The sequence below is a fragment of the Diceros bicornis genome, chromosome 24 (assembly GCF_020826845.1).
Source record: "Diceros bicornis minor isolate mBicDic1 chromosome 24, mDicBic1.mat.cur, whole genome shotgun sequence".
NCBI classification, from domain to species: domain Eukaryota; kingdom Metazoa; phylum Chordata; class Mammalia; order Perissodactyla; family Rhinocerotidae; genus Diceros; species Diceros bicornis.
In genome coordinates, this window is record NC_080763.1 from 36,110,304 (window position 1) to 36,131,855 (window position 21,552).

At 38.4% G+C, this 21,552-nt stretch overlaps 1 protein-coding gene across 6 annotated transcripts in view; it reads right to left on the reverse strand.

The window, feature by feature from the left end:
* EFCAB11 (EF-hand calcium binding domain 11) overlaps window positions 1-21,552 on the reverse strand; it is a 144,295-nt gene that overhangs the window by 117,379 nt on the left and 5,364 nt on the right. For 3 of the 6 annotated variants that reach the window (XM_058567528.1, XM_058567529.1, XM_058567527.1), the window contains exons 4-5: window positions 8,577-8,678; window positions 7,599-7,689 (exon numbers count right to left, since the gene is read on the reverse strand). In XM_058567528.1, coding sequence (XP_058423511.1) covers window positions 7,599-7,689; window positions 8,577-8,678 — 193 coding nt within the window. Of the gene's footprint in view, window positions 1-5,262; window positions 5,308-6,564; window positions 7,475-7,598; window positions 7,690-8,576; window positions 8,679-21,552 lie in introns of those variants that run through there. The other 3 variants (XM_058567531.1, XM_058567525.1, XM_058567530.1) reach the window with 2 other exon arrangements.

The window sequence follows — 21,552 nt, forward strand, 5'->3', positions numbered from 1 at the left end:
TGGACATTCTAAATGTGAAAGAGATTAAATATTCCTTCCAATCGAATATTATATCCTTGATAATATGTACTAAGTTAGCTTAACTGAAGAAACCAAAATTTGAAAATCTATGTAATAAAGTCTCTACTTATTTCCTAGTCCAGTTTCTGAGCTTCAATGCTTGTGTAACCAATTCTAAAGTTTATACTAGTAAAAGGACTATCTTCAAATGCAAGGATATAGTTTTTGTCCATGGAGCAAAATCAATTAAGAACACTCTGGAAAACTGGTATTTTCTTAAAATCATTAGAATATAATTATTTCTATACTTGGATTTTTTTTTGGGGGGGGGGGTGGTTGAGCAAGATTAGCCCTGAGCTAACATCTGTTGCCAACCCTCCTATTTTTTTTCTTTTTTGCTGAGGAAGATTGGCACTGAGCTAACATCTGTGTCCATCTTCCTCTATTTTATATGTGGGACACCTGCCGCAGCATGGCTTGATGAGCAGTGAGTAGGTCCGCACCTGGGATCCGAACCTGTGAACCCCGGGCCGCCGAAATGGAGTGCCTGAACTTAACCACTACACCACAGGGCCGGCCCCACGGCTGGATTTTTAAAGTGCGGTTTTATTCAATATATTACATGTGAAAGTCCCCAGAGAGAGGAAATTCTCAGGTCAGCTTGAAAAGCTAACACACATCCATACTCCTTATTCAGTAAACACATGCAAGAAAATAAACAGAAAAGGGAATCTCTGACAATAAAATTTTGCAACAAAAAAACTGAAATAAAAACTAAGACATTACCTTTGCAGGGAAGATATACAAATTCGCGAAATAAAAATAGGAAACTCAAGAAGTCCACTTCGTCAGCTATTACACACACACCAGGTATAGCTGGCAACGGCTATCTATGTATGGTTACAAAGAATGAGGATGATTTCCAGTCTTTTTTTAAACTCTCCTCTACACAGAAGCATGTAGGTACTTACAGATCAATAATCATATTCACCACAGCAGGTCCTCACTATAATGACTGTGATCTTGTCGAGGTCATATGACTACATTTATAAGAGAATCATTCTGATGCACAAAATAATGACTGGGACACTGTCTCTTGTTAGAGATTGTCTGAGAAAATGATATGCAACAAGTCGGCTGCTGGCTGAACAGAAATTATAGGAAGCTAAAGAACACAGTGAGAAATAACACTTCAAAAGAGATGGAAATGATTTGAAAAAATAAATGCTATCTTAAATCACTTCCTTTAGGCCCCTTAGCTCTATAAGACTCTCTTCCACGCAGAATAACAGAAGAGTCTGTTAGTTCATTCTACCCAAGCTCATGACAGTCCTTCCCTCTATAATGGCTGTGAGATGAGGCATACATGATCTTTCTGCCAGGAGAATACCCATCACTCCCTTTTCAAATTGCATTCCTAAGCCCCTACTCCCACTGACACTCTGACATTGAAAACATATAGTCAAGATGCCCTTATCGTCAACCAATTTTTAATACCCGATAAAGGAGAGTTAGACGGTCTTTGTTTTTTGACTTTCTTCACGTAACATGAAGAATGGGATTTGATACCAAAAATATCAGATATCACTTTAAATGTCTCCAGCCATGACTGGAGAGCATTTTGGTGCCGCAATATTTCCACGTTACATTAGTATCTGACAATCTGTCTGTGCACTCAGAACCTTGGACAGTAGGTCAAAGAGTGGGCCTTCTGCACATCCACATTTCATTTCATGGTGGAAAGCAGAAGCTTCCCAGAGTGTTTTGCGAATTGACAGGAGGTAGGAAAGTGCAAATCTCAGTGCTTACGATAAGATGGAGAAAGCTCCCAGGCATGGAGAAGTAAATATACCCATGCAGAGAAAACGCCAGCCAGAAATATATCAGGGTGCTGATGGTGGGCAAAGTCAAGAAAGATCATTAGGCCAGCTCCCTGATGACAGCTGAGGCTAAATCATGAACTGAAAATGCCCCCAAAATACAGCAGAGAGAGGCCATCAGAGACTAATTCATGAAAATCACATGTAGAAAAAGAAAAATGGAAGGCAGAGCCACACGTGGTCATAAAACTCCTGACTGCATTTTAAAGTACTTTTTCCTAGTTTATAAGAAGTAAATTAAACCATAAAGAAAACTATAAGTAAGAATTTTACTGTCACCGGGTTATTTGGAGTAAGTGACAACAGACCAACAATTATTTATTAAGTCACTACAATGCATAAGACAACGTGCTGAGAACAGTGGAAGTTAGAGATAAGCTCATAAACTCAAAGAGCTTGTAGTATTTTATGGAGATAATCCTAAACACTGTATTTTTATCAAGTAAGTGATTGAAAAAAATACACAACCATAAATACTATCAAAATTTAGGGAAAGACACAAGACTGTCCAATGTAAAGAAAAAAAGGAAAAAAGGCTTTATTGAGCAGGACCTTGAAAGACAGGTCTGATTTGGACAGGTAGTGGGTAGAGAAAGGCATTGCCAGCAAGGGAAACAAATGAAGTTTAAATACACATAACACATTCAAAGAAACCAGCATTACGCCAAGGGAAACACAGAAATTTAGGACTAATGAAAGATGACTTTGGAAAGGTGACCAGATGTTGGAGAGCCAGGTGAAATAGTTTTAACTTTACCCATTAAAGGCACTGAAGATTTCTGAATGTTAAAAAAAAAAGCACTACAAAATTTACAGTAAGTTCTATTAATATTAAAGAGTAAAGATGTTTTTTGTCTTAACCCTTTAGTGCTAGAAACAGCCTATTATCTCATATTCATCCCATTGTACAAACAGTACCATTCAGTTCTCATACTTCTGCCATCTGTAGTGAGTAGGGGGAAAAAAAGATCTTCAAGAAAAGAATTCCCTAAGAACTTCTGAATAATAATGAAACATCATCTTTGATATAGACTCAGTTATTTCAGTACAAATACACAAATCATGATTATCAGCTCTAAGTGGAAAGCAAAGTTTGAAACACTGAAAGGAATCTCAAAATTTGAAATCCAAATATTTAACATTTTATGGTATCTTTAGAGATAACAGAAACCAGTACCAATTTTTGTGTTTGTTTTTTTACACAACATATCATCTCTTGGTTTAAGAAAGTAACTTGTTCCCTAAAACCCTTCCTTTGGGAGAAAACTTGCTTTCCTTAATTTATATGAAAAAAGCTATAATTAGCAGGCCCCAAGCAACCACCCACTAAAAATAAAATCTCAAAAATCAGTGGGGCCGGCCTGGTGGCATAGTGGTTAAGTTTGCACACTCTGCTTCAGCGGCCCAGGGGTCATGGGTTCGAATCCTGGGAGTGGACCTACACACTGCTCATCAAGCCATGCTGTGGCGGAGTCCCACATACAAAGTAGAGGAAGACTGGCACAGATGCTAGCTCAGAGACAATCTTCCTCAAGCAGAAAGAGGAAGATTGGCAACAGATGTTAGCTCAGAGCCAATCATCCTCACCAAAAAAAAACAAAAAAATCAAATCATTGTTTCCCCTAACAAAGCAAACACCTTTATAAAACAAGAGTTGAAAGTAGATATAGAAAGGCTTGGGGAGATACGATAAAATAACATGTTACAGCAAAATAACAAAAGGAAATGAAACAGCAGCAGATATAGCTCAAGAAAGAAATATAAGAGAAAAATAAAACCATAACAGGAAAAACAAAAAGCCACATTGGACACAGCACAAAGGAGAATAGATACTGCTGAAAATATACAAAGAGACATGGTGAGCAAAGCAGACAATGAAACAGAAATTAACAAAAATGTAAAAGGATTTCCAACATAAGCATAATCAGCATTCTCAAAGAAAAAGAAAGTGACTTGAAAATGTTAACATTCAATCCATTATATATTTTTATTCAAGGACAATGGCCCAGATAAACATTTCTGAACATAAAAGACACCAGAGAATAGTTTTTATGACCCCTACTAGAGGATAAACTTCAGCTGAGCAGAAACTATGGCACAAAGCCTAGAGGTGAGCTTTGAATCCATGTAACCGTAGGACTAAGACTAAAACAAGAGAGATTATGACTGCAGAACAGAAAGGGAATGTTATAAACCCTGACAATATATATTCTCAAAAATCACATTGCTATTATTCACGATAAAATCAGTAAAGGAAACATCACCAGAGTAGTTAGGCAACAATTCACAAACCTTATAAAAACATCTCATTTAGTTCTTGTAATGCCCTCAGATGTAATGAATGATACACCAGTGCTTCCATCATGTTATGAAATGAAATTATTTTATGAACACCTTATGCCCCACGTCTGTCTTTCTGGATTGTTTGTTTTGGTTGTTTGGTTGGTTTTATCGTTGTGGTTGGCTTGTAAATGGAAGTGTAATATGGGCAAGTACTGAAAGAGACTACTCTTGATTTTTAGAAGTTTCTTTGGGAAGAATCTGTCAGTCAAAGAGTTGAAGACTATGAAAGCTTCTTCAGTCATTCAAACCCCAGATGACTCTGGTCTAACTGGAAGTCTCCCTCTCTAGCTGCCTTCTAACACTGGTCTTCAGATACCAGCTCTCTCCCAGGTAATCGTGGACCTGGGTAATGAACTCCTTTCATGCTGGTCACTTAAGTCAAATGCTACTCAAGTTTCTCAAAAAGTGAGTGTCTAACCTTGGAAACATCATGTAATTCTGCACCACTAACACCCTCAGCAGCTGATTTTCTTTTCCTGATTCTTGAAAATTGTTTGTACCACTGAAAGAGAGATGTGTGAAAGTTAGACATCTCTGTTTCTTTGCCCTACTTCAATTTACCCTTAGAGGAAATACTTTCCTCTCCTTTTTTGTTTCACTATTTCACTTAATACTTACTATGCATCATTTATCCTGGTCTAGGGATTGTGGTGCTATAAATGAGAGTTTAAACAGGGCACGTTCAATTAACTTAAATGCCTTGTTTGGCTGCATATCGTAGTGATCTCCCAACTGTTTTGACCACACAATCCTGGGAAGTACAAGATTCGTGGGCATATGAATATATTTATAGATTATATGCAAATGTGTGTATTAATACATAATGTATATTATAAAATATAACAGAAATAACATAGAAATATCTAAAGAATTAAATATACAAATATTTATTGATGAAAAATAACTTTTGCCGTCACTAGAAATAATTAATAATATTTAATAAGAACAATGCAATTTGATATACTTTATTATTTCGGAACATCTTGGTTTAATCTTCTGTGATTGAGCAATTTAAAGTTCAGTTTGTTTTAATACATACTTGGTTTCAATGGCTGTCAGAGATGCCTCGTGAAGATTTGTAGATCTAAACAGGAAAAGGGCAACATGGCACTAAATCCTTTGGTTTTTAATTCCATCATCCAATAATGAAAAGGTTTAGGGGGGTTGTTTTGTTTTCTTAATCATCATTTTGTTTTCATTGCTAAAAAAATTCAGTTAGTAAATGTCCATCTCTCCTGATATCAATTGGTTGCTCTTGAAAACTTATTAAAGCTATTGTATTTTTATATTTTTAAAACTTGAGTTATAAAACCACTGACACTTTGTAAGATTTTTTTCACCAGGTTAGGACATTCCATTTTCAATGTATTGAACATGCACATGTGAAGGGTTTTAATAGGTGACACACATCATTTTTTAAAACAATCACATTTCTAAACATTCATTTTCAAAAATGCTCTCCTGGTAGCATAGGTTCTCTTGAGAAGCAGTTACTTCCTCACTCGTTAAAACATTGCTTCTACCCTGAAGGCTCTATTTAAGTCTATTTTTCAAAAATCTCCATGAGGTAGCACCTACTGAAACCGTTTAACACATAAAGGCCAACAAATTTGGAAACTTATCTTTCTGTAAAAGGAAAATGAGTATCAAGTCTTCGTTCTTTTGTTAAAAACAACCATGTTAAAACATGTTCAAAACAGGCGGCCAGCCCCGTGGTGTAGCAGTTAAGTGTGCTCGTTCCGCTGCTGGCAGCCCGGGTTCAGATCCCGGGTGCGCAGGGAGACACCGCTTATCAGGCCATGCTGTGGCGGCGTCCCACATAAAGTAGAGGAAGATGGGCATGGATGTTAGCTCAGGGCTGATCTTCCTCACCAAAAAAAAAAAAAAGTTAAAAACAACAACGTAGAAATACATTGACTTAGTCATCTCATCACAAAGTGTATACAAAGATGCTACTGTATTTTAAAGAACTTGCTGTTCCACAATCAACTAAGTAATACTGTCCTCTAGCACTTTGTCTGCATCTGGCTTAAACTCCTTTGCTCTCCTTCAATAGCTGCTCAATAACTTGCCTGTGAATGATGCAGCAAAAGAATGTCATGTACGTCACTGTCAACGTCAGTGAGTGCAAATCCTTATTTCAAATAACCTGCCTGATAATTTCTTCTGAGCAGGGCTGGCGTCTGGTCAGATTTCATTAATAAAGTACTTTTATCCCAAATGGGAACACCTGCCTGATGTCCCCCAATATCCATTCTCTCCTTCTTCCTCAGTACCAGCAACTCCATTAGAGCACATATGACCGCCCAGAGCAAAGACCACATTTTTCAGCCCCCCACCCCACGTGCAAGTACACATGGCCTTGGAACAAAGTTTTGGTCACTGGGATGTAAGCAGAAATAATGGATAGCCTTAAAAGGAGGGGCATATCTTCTGCTCCCTTTCCTCCTACCTAGCTGGAATTCAGATGTGATGGCTGAAACCTAAGCAACCATCTTGAAGCAAGAAGCAGAAGCCAGGTGTTGAGACAGCCAGAACAACAAGAAAGGAGGAATCCAGGTCCTTCGTGACTATGTTGCCATCAAATCAGCCCAGGACTGCCTGTGTTTATGTGAGAGAGAAGTACATTGCTCTCTTTTTTGAGCTTTGCTATTTTGGGTTTTCTGTCTCTTGCTATTGTATTCAGGCCTAATTAATACACCTGGTAACGGGGCTCACGAAGCGGTCATGCTGAGTCACAGAAGAGTCAGCTCTGCCATTTTCTCACGTCAGCATGTGCTTGCACTATTCATATCACCTTCAATCTGCAGTTTCCTAACAGAAACTGCTTTTAAGCCACTTGCTCATTTGTTAGGATTGGTTTATAAAAACATAATAAAACCTTTAAATCTACTGTATCAGGTATGTGTGAAACGCAACATGTATCAATAAAGTTGAAAGCAAATGAACGAGAGGGTCACCATTAAGCAACCTCAACTCTTCTCTCCAGACAACTCAAGAACCATGTGTAACCTGTATCTGATGAAATACAGACCACAGAGAACACCAGCATCCATGTTAAACATTAATAAAGCTTCTTTTATTTGGTCAATATATAAATATACAAAGAAGTTCTACTTTCTTCCTGTTCCTCCCCTACTCTTACCAACAAATGTGTTTATACAGCTCCCTGGTGTGCAGGCACCCCATTGTCAAGGGTATGGATGGGCTAAGAGCTATCTATAAATTTCTCACGTGGACCATGACGTATGCTGTGAGATGAAATGTTCATTTGTGAAAAATCTGCATAGATAAGTGTTCTCCAGAACCCTGAAAACTTGTAAAAGTGAATGGTAAATCAAGGGGTGGGTGTACGTAGAGATTTTGGTGCCTTACCTGAATACTTCGAGAATAATCCTTTCTGGTAACTTGGGAGCCACCTGCCTAAATGCTTTTTCGAAATCTTCCAAAGTTAAATATCCACGATCTATTTGAAAACAAAACATAAAACATTCACTTACTTCTATGAACTCTACGAACTGTTATCTCAGCCATAATATTTGTGTGAAGCTAATACATTACTAGGAGAAAAGCAGTAAATTTTAGTTCATTTCACATATAAGGTAATCTGAGATAGTCTCATGGAAGAATTTAAGAATCCAGTAATACTCTCCTTCAGTACAGTCCCAGATGATCTCGAAGGTCACTTCCAGCCCTACCGTTTGCTGATTCTCTGAGTCCCACAGAAAGGACTCTAGAGACATACACTGCAATCATGCCATTAAGCTTCAATTCTTTGTGAATTGCCAAAACAATTTATTCTTCAAAATTCACTTTTTTTTTCTTACTTGGTATTAAAATGATAATATATTAATATTTAGAGGGAAATCAAAATAGCAGCCAAGACATGAACCTGGACTCCACGAGTCTTTTCACCCTGTGTGTGATCTGTGGGGTGTAGGAGGACTGAAGCCACTCCCCTCAGCCACACCCCATGTGGGAAAACAATTCCTCCAATCACGCGTGGGTCACAGCAAGAGTCAAAGGAAAAAGCCACCAGGTCTCCTACACTTCTGTAGGGGACTCGTGACCTTTATCCCCACAGGGCCAGCCCTTTCACTGTCCCCATTACAACGCAGGCAAATCATAAGTACAATTATATAACTATAAATATTATTTCATCCATGGTAAAAGTCAAGAATTTAAGATTATCATGGCGGAAAAAAATTCACACCAACATCTAAGGTAATAGCTAATGAATACAGTAAAATAATCTTCCAAGCATATTGATTATTCTGTTTACTGAGTTTATGTTCCCATTCACAGCTCCTTAATAGCAATTTTTTTATATCAAAACAGGTTGAAGATACTTACAGTGCCTGTCAAAAGCTGTGAAGATGTGTCTTATTTCATTCCAATATAGTCGAGCTTCCTTCTTTTTCCTTACAATATTTAAAAACTCCTCAAGTAATATACCTAAAAGAAGGAAAAAACAATTGGCCAAAAATGACTGTCTTCTTTAAGGAAAAAAAATAAATGAAAAGTGATACATATCACAAAGAAATTTTACCTTAATTTTGGTGAACAGTACTTATTCCTAAAGATCTAAAAGTCGAAAAGATGTTTTGCTAAATGCTAAGTAGACCCAACGCTGGCAATCGATACCAAAAACGATAGACTGTTGGAGTTCACTGAGCTCCTCCAGGGGATAAAGGAACAGTGACCTCGAAAAAGTGTAAGACTCTTCCCTCTAACAGATCCAACAGACAGGCCTGAAGCTACTTATTAAACAAGGTCTCATCATTTTTCTTTCCTTATGCTTCTTTGATCCCTTTTTTCCTAGCCAGATGTCATTACAGCAGGTTTTTTTTTCCAACTGGGAGATTGGGGCGAGGAAGTAGTTTCTCAAAAGTCAATACCAATTGCACACCACAGATGAAGGTGGAGAGAATATCCCATAAACAATAGAGCTGGCACCGTCCCCAGCCTTGGGTACACCCCATGACTGTTCTGCAGCCTCCGGCTCCGCTTCCTGTGACTCTCATAATAAAAGAGCCCAGCGTGATCATATGAGATTGGACACTGTGCTTACAATGTCTATTAAAATGAATTCTAATGTGATCTTTGTAGTAGGTTTAAAGAGTGGAGCCAAGAATTTAAACACTTTAGTGAATTGAGCCGTAAATATATAAAAAGAGCAGTTCATTTTTATAACCCAGGATTTCCATTAAAAATGTATCATTCTGTTTTAAAAATAGTCCCAAATCACGCAACAACCACGTGCTAATTTTTAAGAACTTGCACCCTTTTCCTTTTGGTGAGTTAATACTGAGCTGTATGCCTTTCCTAAAATTGTTCCAATGGTTAAAAAAAAAATGTAGAAAATGGTTTTCTTAATTTTCCATGTTTTTCTTATTTGTCGCTAAAGAATTAGAAACTAAAAAAGTCAATCTATCTTTATGTGTTTAAATGATTCTTTTACAACTCTTTAGGACCCACTGTGTGCCAGGCACTGTGTTCAGCTCTGAAAGTAGACAAGAAAAGAGAACATACAGCAGCCCTAAGGGAGTTACTGGTCTAGCGAGGGAGACAGCGATCACACAGGTTCAGTTGCAAACATACACATAAGTACAAACTGTGCCATGTGCAACAAGGGGAAAATCCTGCAGAGTACACTGTGGTGAAGAAGAGATCTCTTAGAGGAAGAAATATTTAAGCTAAGACCTAAACAATGAGACGATAGCAACTGGCTAAAGGACGGGAAGAAAAGCATTCCAGGCAGTGGAAACAGCACGTGCCAAGGCAATGGGGTGGGAAGTAGGAGAAATGAAAAAAGGCCACTGTGGCTGGAATGTAGTGAGAGAGAGAGCAATACATGGTGGGGTTGGTGAAGTGGGCAGGGCTAGAACGCCGAGGCCCTATGGGCCACAGGAAATAATTTGGGTTTAAGCTACAATAGGAAGTCAATAAAAGGTTTGAATTGGTAAGTGACATGATCTGATTTAGATTTTTAAAAGATCATTCTGATTATTGTCTTGAAAAAGGATTTGGGGAGACAGCAAAAACGTAAAAAGGGAGACTCGTGAGGAGGGGATTGGCAAGAGATGTGGTTGCTAGGGTGCTGGCAAGAGAGGGAACAGAGAGGAGTGGAAGGTTTCCAGATCTATCTCAGAACAGATGAGGGGTCAAGAATAACCTCCAGATTTTGGCTTGAGTACTAGGTGGATTGATGAATCATTTAAACAGATGAGAAAAGCTAACAGAAGAGCAGGATTTGGGGTGATATGAAGAGTTGGATTTGGATACATTAACTGTTCGATGCTTTGGAGACAACCAAGAGCAAAAGTCTAGAAGGCAGCTGGATACACTCTAGGCAACAGGACATATCTCCTCGCACCTACCAGAGTGCTTGGCATGTGCTCAATAAATATATATTACATCAAATTAGTCTATGTTGCATTTTTCGCCTAAAGCAAAGATATGTATTGATGTGGCTCATCAAATCACCCTTGTGACCAGAGAACATATTTAAAACCGCTAGCTGACATTAAAACTGAAGTCATCACGCCATGTTCCCACGGGATCAAATCCATAACTAGTTTCATGAACAACAAAAGCTAATCAATTACACAGCGTCTAGCCTAGTCGAAACTCTTGAATAATGTATTCACTGATCCTGGCATGTCCTACGAGGTCCTTCACAATCTTGCTTCAGTCTACCTTTCTAGCCCCCCTAGCAAACTTCTCGATGCTTCCCCAGGACAATAGGCCCTTTCATACCTCCATACCTTCGCACATGTTGGGCACGTTGCCTGGAATGCCCTTCCTCCTACCAAGTGAATTTTTACATCTCCTTCCAGATGCAACTAGGGGATTACCTCTTCTTTGAAGGCTTCTCTGATTTCTCCCAGCTGAGTCCCTTCTCTGTGACCCAACAGCCCTCTGCTCACAACACAATTATAGAATCTACTGGGTCCTATGGTAATTATTTGGCCACTCATCTGCCTGAGACATGCTGAGGGAAAGCACTGTATATTGTTCAAAATTTTATCCCCAGTATAAAATTAGCAGGATACCTGGCATGTAGTAGGCATTCATTACATGCTTGTTGAATAAGTAAATAAAATAACAGGAAGATGTTATTTCTAGTTTTCAGCAAAAAAGATTTAAAATGTGTTTTAAATGATATTATAACTCTGTAAACTAATGCCAAAAAAGTAGGTCACTTTTTATCCACACAGCCAGCAAAATAAATCATCATTCTAGAAACCTCAATTTCTTAATACATATGATATAGTAAAAAAACAAGCAAACAAAATTCAGAGGGAAAAGAAATGCTTGCGTAATATTTGCTCTTTACTTGTCATTGCATCTGATATAAGGAAATGATAAGGAAAAAAAGCACAATTCCATGGTTCAATGTGTGATTCACTATAAAAAAAAAGTACATGAGAGGTGATATCTTTTAAATTACATATTCAGAAAACTCATTGGTATTTGGAGCTATAAAGTAGTCGGGTCTTTATTTCATAAGCTTGTGGGATAAAAAGCAAATGTTCTTTAGTTTTTCCTAGGAGAAAATGTACATCGATTTCAACTGTGTGTTTATTACTACTTAAAAAGAGAAACCATCTAATAACATAAATAACTCTATATATATAATCAAGTTCTTTCACACTATTTTCCCACAGGATCACATGCTTTATTTTTTAAAAGGCAAAAGATTCATTCCATCTGAAGAGAAACAGAAGCATACCTTATTTTTTAAAGTCAATACTCTAAGGGTCATCAAGTAATATTAAGCCATGTAAACACATTCCCACTGCCCCTCCCCTCGTCTGCCCTTAATTTGTCTTAATCTTCCAGGACAACACACAAAAATGCATTAAATGCAAATGCAAGCCCCTTTTCTAAAAAGGATAGAGAAGTTTTCATTTAGCTTGGCTCTCACATTGTAGTAATACGATCACTTTCCAAAGCCAATGCATAATGGTTTGCTATTCCTAAAGCTCTGAAATGCAAACACATTAATGTAAGTTTTACACATCTTGCTGCTCTTTAAATGGCCTAGAAACAGAGTTCCTACCACTAGCTCCACCTGCTGTCACCATATTCAAACCTAAAATTACCACTTCACAAAGACTTCCAATAATTCTATTGCCATCTGATTTCATACCCAATGAGAAACGCATTACCTGTGTCCACCTGTGGAGTGAAAGAATATGTTCCGAACATTCTAATTTCAAATACATCGTTGGGTCTTCTGTGTACACTGTTCCACTAGTAACAGTTACCTAAACATACTTTACTGTAGTTACACATTAGGATCACAACAATATCCAGAACCACATAGACCTAGGCGTTTATCTGAGTTTATTATTAATCTGTCTACAGAAGGTGTTCAGAAATCACCTGGGTAGTTGGACTCCATGGGTAGCTTGCAGACTTTTTTTTAGCTGTAGGAAAGGTTCTTCTTTATGAAACAGGAGAGCCCGATGTGTAGGAGATGAAGGCAGAGCTATTTGGATTGGAGTGAGGTGGGCCCCCCACCATTCCCAGTCCAGCAGTGTTCCTGGAAGTGCCCCCACAGGACCAGGACTGAGGGTCATGCCTTAAAGACCACTGCCACTGGGACCAATGATCTTTACAAATCCTTCCAGACTCTGCAAGTCTGTGCATTTTCTATACCATTGGAAACATTTCCTTCCATTTTATAAACTACTCTTGGCAAAATGGACCATTTTCATGTTCTATAACGAATATATACACTTTACTTTCCAAACTACTTAATACATGTGATTTAGATATGTCATAGAGAGAGACAGACTAGGAATCTTATCTTTTCTTCTTTTTTGTTTTTAAGCAGTTTCCTAGGAGGGTAATCATCTTTCACCACAGGGGCGGATATATTCAGAAAGTCCAATAAAACTATACAAATTTTTTCTTTGAAAGTTTCATTATGTATTTTTTTTGTGGTTCACACTTCTAAGCTTCAGGGTCAGTGCACACAGAAACCCTCTTGAAAATGTAGTAGTCTAGTTTCTGGCTACCTCAGTGAACTTAAATTAGAAACTGCAATAAACCTGGGGAGAGCGAAGGAGAAAATAATAAAAATGCCAAGTTATTTAGACTGTAAGCCTGGTCCTCGATTTAGCAGAAAAGAGAAGGTTCACATTCATTGTGCCATATATTAATTTTTCCAGGGATTGAAAAATGCCTGAAAATGAGGGTTTAAAAGGATAAAGTCTTCTTTTAAAGGGTATAATGCAAGCCTTCTCTTGTTTGAGAAATAAAATTCAGATTATGACTTCTGGAGGCCAGGAGAAAAATAAAAAGATAAAATGTGTGCACATAAAAATATTGTAAGGACAGGAGGTGACAGTGTCGTCAACAATGGTGAGCTGTCACAGTAAGATGGATAAGTAAATTCAGAGGACTAATATTTTCTTCCAGCTTCTTGCAGAGAGTCAAGGAATAAAGAGAAAAGAATCTACCTTAAAGGAAGAAATCAAGTTTTACTATATCCTTGGGAGGAAAATGAAAAGGAAGAGTAAGAACAGGTTAGAGTAGAACAGAGAAATCTGAACCAATAAAACCTTATTTCAATCAAACATGGACAGGAATTGTTGCCTTTTTTATTACGTGCATCTCCTGCTCATAAACCTTCAAAGGTTCCTCAGTGTAAATAGGGCAAAGTCCTGATATCTTATTCTGGAATTTAAAGCTTCATTATTCCTTCTAGGCAAACTGGTCCTAAACCCTGCTGCCCACTCTCAACTTCCAGCAGGGCAGCTGACTCAGCTGAAAACAATTCGTTTACAGGAACGTATGCATTATACTCTTTGCTGGTGTGGGAGGTAAAATAGTCCAAGGAGGTGGACTCTGTGGAAGAAGTATTAACTTAGAGGAAGACTCGTATTAACAGCATGATGGCTGATAGCTTTGGATATGCAAATCTGAGGAAGGGCAGGGAAGAGGGGGTACTGTAAAACAGGGGACAAGGATCTAGGAAAGAGATTTTAGCCACTGAGGGTGGACATTGTGGGGGAAGAGGGTCTGTGAGAGAAACCCCGCAGGGGTGGCCTGCAGAAAGAGTCCTTACAGAGGAGAGTGCTACCCTGGCCTTTTCCATCGCTAGCTGTGGAGTGAGAAAGCCCCTTCTCTATACCATTAGCAGATACGCTTCAGCAAAGTCCACATGACGTACAACACTCTTATGGCAGTGGAGTGTGCCGGCTGAGTCTAAATTCATGCTGAGTTCTGCGGCCACCGTGGCGCCCGCAGAGCACAGAGAGAGGACTAGGAGCTGCAAGACAAGCTCGCAGCCGCATCTGCATCCACTCATTCCTTCACTATGTTCTCTTCTTTGTTTCTCCACCTTTTCACGTCCCACGCATCCTTCCACATCCAGTTCCGGCCCACACCTCCTGCAGGAAGGGAGTGTCACCCTCTTCTATACTCTTAGAAGTTTTCTTGTCTATCGTATTCATGTGACATCTGGCCATAAAAAAAGTGACAGTACTTCTTTCGCCTTCCCTATCATGTCTTACGTTTTTTTAAAATGTCTTTAGGTCAGCATCTGTGTCTCCTAATTCTTTTCTACCCCTATGATGAAATATATTCAGCATCCTCTACATGGGTAATTAAATAAATTAATTTAGAGGTGAATAGCTGTGGGCGATACCACGAAACGGTCCTATGATTACAATTGCAAGAGAAGGTAAACGTAATGTGTATGTGCTTCCTGATTATAGAAAAGAACTAAGAGGTCAATTGAAATCCCAAGTCAAACCCACAAAACCTTGCTTTACCTGCTATACTGTGGCCTTAGTTCCTTAGATAGGAGCCCAAAATAACAAAACATACACAATAAAAAAGGTGTTTACAATGGAGCTTAAAAGACTAAAAAAATGGACATTTAAATTTAAATTTAGGAAAAGAATACATTTAATAGTCAACTATCTGGCTCAAAACAACTCAGACAAGATAATAATAAATAAAGACATGCAAGCCAACTGGCCATTAACCTCACCATGCACAAATTATTTTTCACTTCAACTGACACTGGATACCACGACTGAGTCCAACAGTCTATAACCACTGTTGTGATGAATCAATCTCTTTGATTTTTCCATCGTTTAAAGTTGAAGGTTAAAAGTGAGTTCCTGGAAAGCTTTTTCTTTCTTAAGTCTGAAAGTAAAACATGTTCATTGTCTTTAAAGGGGAATAACATAAGAAAACAGAAAGGAAAAAGAAAAAGCTTGAGCTAATCACTCAGCGAAAACAAAGTTCTGATGTACTCTGTTCTGTTTTTTTTTCCTTAGGCATATTTTATATGGGTCTAGGAATAAAAACATACAGACAGCTGTGTGAGGATTCAGTGGGACAATTTTCATGCGGTTCTTATTCACGGCATTTGGCATATTAAACAAAAGTCCCATAAGTCTTAACTGTTATTATTCATATAAAACACTCTACCATTTATCCCACAATGAAGTCAAATAATCTGGGACCACACATGGTCTTTGCCCTTCATGGTATTGCCTAGACATATTTGGCGTTAAACCACTAGTCTACACTCAAGAAAGTTTAAAGAACAGCCTTACAAAATTCACTAATGTATTCATTGAACAGTTTGTAGATATCGATGTCCACTCATCAGTCTCTCCTCCATGAGACACTGTGGAAGAAACATCCCATGTCAGAGAAAATTATGCCTTGCTAGAAAAGGAGTTTCTATAGTAGAGATGCTGATCACTGTACTGGGTTGATTCCCTATCTGCTCTAGACACCAGGTAGCTCAGAAGCAAATGTGACATCAACCTCTAGCAACTGTACAGAACCTGCCTTGTGTGTGTTGACCCACTCCTGTCTTCAACCCATTGATTAATTAAATTCCTAGGGGAATGAACACTGGTCTCAACTCTGTCACAATGACTAATATGACCCACGGCACTATTAGGATCAAGGGAAGGGTTTATCGATTGGTTGAGAGGTAAGCCTGGAGATCAGACCGCTGTGGTCTACTACTTACTAGCTAGCTGGCCACCCTGGGCAAACTACTTAACCTCTCTAAGCTTCAGGATTTAACTTATAAAATGGGGATAATCCTAATATCATAGAGTTGTATTAAATTTAACAATCCATGCATAGTGCTTATCACAGAGTCTGCACATGGTAAGTATTCAGGAAGTCATAGCTATAATTATCTATAATAATAATAAATACTGTAACACATGTAAAAGTATTTTGTAAACAAATAAAGAACCATCAACTGCCAGGATTAAGATATTTTACTATTCTACTCTGGGCCCGGTTTTCTTATTCTAATAAAGGGAATAGATGACAGTTTTCTAGGTCTCTTCTAGTTGCAAACTTCTTTCATTCTCTATGCTTAGAGAAGATATGAAATGCATCACAGAGAGCAAGGGTTGTAAAGAAATAAAACCCTTTAAAAGAGGGAGCAATAGTGTATATTGGAACCAGCCCCAACAGCAATCTGCTGCTTCCTCAAACAAGTGGCTTGATTTTTTTCCTCCCACTAACATAATTCCTTGTTCCTAGTGCCTAAGCAGTTTTTGTTGATACTCACTTGCTTGTTATGCTATAAGCTTAAAAATGTCATTAGCACCTTTTGGCTACTCATTCTGTCTGCCCTCAAATTCTCTCAGCATGACTTTCCTTCAGATGTTCCATTCTTATTTTAATGGCTTTGACTTAACTTTTTGCTCTTCTTAATCTTCACAAGGAACCTCGACAGAAACGATCCACCTTTTAGAGAGACCAGAAGCTCTTGGGAAGTAGCGGGATCTGGGTATTGGACTCTGTGTGAAGTGTGTGCATCGTCAGGACTCTGCTGAGTCAGGGTCAATCCACGATGTGAGTCTGGACCTCACCCAGGAAGCTGGGCAGCAGCGGGCCCGGGGGGTGGGGGGTGGGACGGCGTGCTGGAGACCTGGCACAACCTTGTCTAGATGGAAGAAGAGCTACAGCTAGCACGAGAATTCCCAAGTTACAGCTACCCAGAAGAACTTTGGAAAGTTGATTACCTGAATAAGTAGCTCCCAGAAAGCCAAGGCCAACATTTCAGCTCTTCTTCAACATCAGAACATTAAAGAGAAGAAAGAATATATTTGGAAAAACATTTAATCTGTGCATAAAGCCTCTTTTTTCAGGAAAAATAACATGTGAATGTAACTGATATTACTGAATGGGAGAAAAGAGGGAGATCATGGTCTGAAATTGGTTCGGCATTGAACAGTTCTAATAGAAAAAATTTATGTTAGCAGCAATCAGAGTTCAGCAGTGATTTCTTGCTAGGATGGCTATTCTATTCTTTCCCTTAGATGTTTGTGGTCTTGAGTCTTCCCTTTCAAGTGAACACGAATTAAAGCTAGCTGGAGAGTTAGTACCCTGGCTATTACTTTAATCATGAAAAAAGTGATGCTTTGAGAAAGTTAATTTGCCATTGATATCAAGACCAGAATAGGAAGGGGAAGGACTAGGAACTTGTAGACTAAGGAGAGTCTTTTCACAGTAATTTTGGAGAAAGGTGCTTAGCACCTACACTTTGATCTCATTCCTCCAACCCAATCCTTCCTCTGATAGGTCCCCTGAATTTCTCAGATGACTAATTTACTTTGGAACCTTTTGAAAGATATTTTAAAATTAATTATTAGGAAAAGATGCTGTGAAAGGAAGCATCCTAATGATTTGACTGGATGTGGATGTGCGAGTAGATGCAATATCCTTGATATTAAATGCAAGGAAATGCTTACTGCAGCAGGTCCATGAGCATATCATCAAAGTCAGCCTTACTTTTAGGGAAGGCGATTTTCAGTATCAAAAAAATCCCAGTTTTGAAGCAATCCTTAGGCCATAATGAATTTGAGAAAATGTTCCATAATAAGGCAGTCTTCATTAGATATAAGAGAACTCAGGAAGAAACCACATGAAGGTAGTAAATGTAGAGGGACGCTTGTCCAAAACTTAAAAGTCCAACGCAGATCAGCACTCCCATCAAAAGGAAGCTCTGTGACTGGGACAAATGCTAGAAATATTTCTGCATGATGTCAAAATTCAAGAATTAGAGAACTCGAAAAGGAGAGGAAATTTTGTAAATTTCATGAACAGATCTTCAGCCACAAGTCAAACCTCTCTCAAACATCAGAGAAAAGAAAAATACCAAGGAGGAAACTAACGATGGATACCTGGGGCATCCTGTTGCCACAAATCAGTCCTCACTTTACATCCGAGTACTCACACAAAAGAGAAACCTTTAGAATGTGATGAAGGTGGGAAAACCTGCCAGAATTTACCCTTCAGTGTACATCAAATTACCCACAAGAATGTAACACACGTGGGGAAACCTTTTTATGAAGTCATACCTTACTAAACGTGACACAATATATATATGGGGAAAACACAATATTGAATGTGGGAAAATGTTCTGTTGGAAGTCACTCTTTACATCAGAGAGCATAATATACCTGTAAAGAGGGGCTGGCCCCATGGCTTAGCGGTTAAGTGAGTGCGCTCTGCTGCTGGCAGCCCGGGTTCGGATCCCGGGTGCGCACCGAGGCACCGCTTCTCCGGCCATGCTGAGGCTGCGTCCCACGTACAGCAACTAGAAGGATGTGCAACTATGACATACAACTATCTACTGGGGCTTTGGGGAAATAAATAAATAAATAAATAAATAAAAATTATACCTGGAAAGAATGTGGGAAATCTTTCTTCCAGAATAACACCTCTCCATACATCAAAGAACTAATTAAGGAAAGAAAACCTTCTGCGTGAAGTCAAATCCTTAATTCAGAATCAGAGAACATACATAAGGGAGAAAATCTACGAAAATAATGAATGTGAGAGTGCCTTCAACAATTGTCACACTTGCTATACCAAAAAAGTCACATAACAGAGAAACACTACATAAATAAAACGAGTGGGAGAAGACCTTCATTCTCACAGAGTAACTCACTGAATATCAGGGGATACCTAAAGGAGGGAAACTCGATCAATGCAAACAGATCCTTCTGCCAAAAGCCACAGAAATCTTTGTAGATTAGAATATTTGCAAAGAAACCTGAAGAAACAAATGTAAGGAAGCCTTCACCAACAAGTTACAACTAATTGAACAAAGAAACAATATTTGAATATTTTGAAAGTGTGAAAATTTTAACAAGAAATTAAAAACCTGGGGAAATTCCATCAAGTTAGAGATTATGTCAAAAACATGTTCTCCTAGCAATAACATTGCTCTAAAAGTCACGTTCCATACGTGATAACAAACCTTGTATACAAAAAATAATCCAGCAAACCCTTCTGTAAATTAACACGTATAAATAAAAATACGAAAAAGTCAAACCAGTCAAAAGGACACAGGAGCCAGCTTGAGGGAGTACTCAAAAGCTAAACCTGAGACAATTTGAGTGCTAAAATAATTGAGTACAATAATGAATTACAAATCATTAAAAACATACAAATTCATGAGTCCATACTGATAACAGACAGGTAGACAGATCAATTGATCAGGAAGAAGGGAAGTCTCTGGCTTATAGTAAAATGCCAAGGATTAACTGAAAGAAGCACTGGGATTAGAAAATCATTATTTTGCAACCATTACAGCAAAAACTGAATCAGACAAGAATCATGAATGGATACCAAATCTAGGGGGAAATTTTGATGAGAAGTAGAATATCTGCATTGTCTTAAACGTGTCTCTCCACAGACTGCTTATTAGTTGCAAGGGGAGAAAATGAAAACAAATAATATAATAGAAAACTTGGACAATATCTTGACCAGTGATAAAAATTAATATCATCTGACAGACAGACAGACATTGTGTGCCTCCAGATGTGGCACTCTGAGGGTAACATACCACCTGAACAGTATTCTGGCTGAGGATTCTTAACTGCAACCTAATCACAGAGAAACACCAGGCAAACACAAAAGGAGGAATGTTCTCAAAACAAAACAAAACAGTGAGGAGTGGGCTATTTCCTCAAAAATATCAATGTTATAAAAAGGGCAAAAAAAAAAAAATCTACAGAAATGTTCCAGATTAAAGGAAGCTAAAGAGACATGACACCCAAGACTAATTCCTGTACTAAAGGTAAAAAGATGTTATTAAGGACATTCTTAGATCAAGTGACAACACTGGAATATAGACAGTAAATTAGACAAAAATGTAGTATCAAAATAAATTTATGAAATTGATAGGTTGACCGTGGTTACGTACAGTACAAAGAGAGGAGGGGGTAGTGGCAGAAAGTGCAAATGAGAAGGCAAATGGGGTAAAATATTAACAATAAGTGAATCTGGGTAAAGGATACACGGCTGTTCTCTGTATGTATTATTTTTATTTTGCAACTTTTTGTAAGCTTTAAATTATTTCCCAAAAAAGGTAATTTTTAAAAAGCCAATCCAGCACGCTCCGAATCTTTTCCCCTCAAACAATAGGTATTCATCTCTCTCTCTCTCATCTTCTTTCTCCCTCTTCACTAGATCATTCCACTAAGCATAGAAACACGCTCTCCATGTTCCAAAAACAAAAAAAGCAAACAAAACCTTTCTTTATCCACAGCCACTCTGGACCTACTGAATGACTTATCTCCTCACATTGTCACACTTTCTCACTTTCCGTTTATCTTCCAGACACTCCAGCCTGGCCTCTGCCCTCACCACACAGTGAAAGTGCTCTTGCTAAAGTCACCAAACATGCCGAGGCTGCCAGCTCCAGTGGATCCTCTTCAGTTCTCATGCTTGACCTTTCACCGGCATTTGATAGCGTTGACCACACCCTCTTCCTGGAAATAGCCACTTCTCTTGGCTTTTGATCAAACACTCTTGATTTTCTTCATGCCCCTCTGCCCAACCTAAGTTTCCTTTGCCATACCTTCATCCTCTACCTGACGTCTAATGGTTATAGTCCCCAAGGTTCTCAGTCCACTCTATCTTGCTGGGTGGTCTCATCCATTCCCATGGTTTCAAAAACCATCTACATGCTGATGATTCCCAAATTTATTTCTTCAGCCCAGAGCTTTCCTCTGAATTCCACATTCATACAGCCCGATTGCCTTGACATCGTTGACTGAAACTTTTCAAACTTAACATACTTAAAATGGAACTCTTGGTGTCCCCCAACCCCAAATCTTCTCCCCCAGTCTTCTCATTTCAGTAAGTGCCACTTTCATTCGTTCAAAGTCAGAAAACCTAGAATCATCCACTGGATGTTGAAATTAGAAGCTACATTTTTTTCTTTATGCTTTTCAATGGTTTCAAATTTCCTACAATACACATATATTATACTTATAAATACATGAATTAACCAAAATTAAAAGAACCAAAA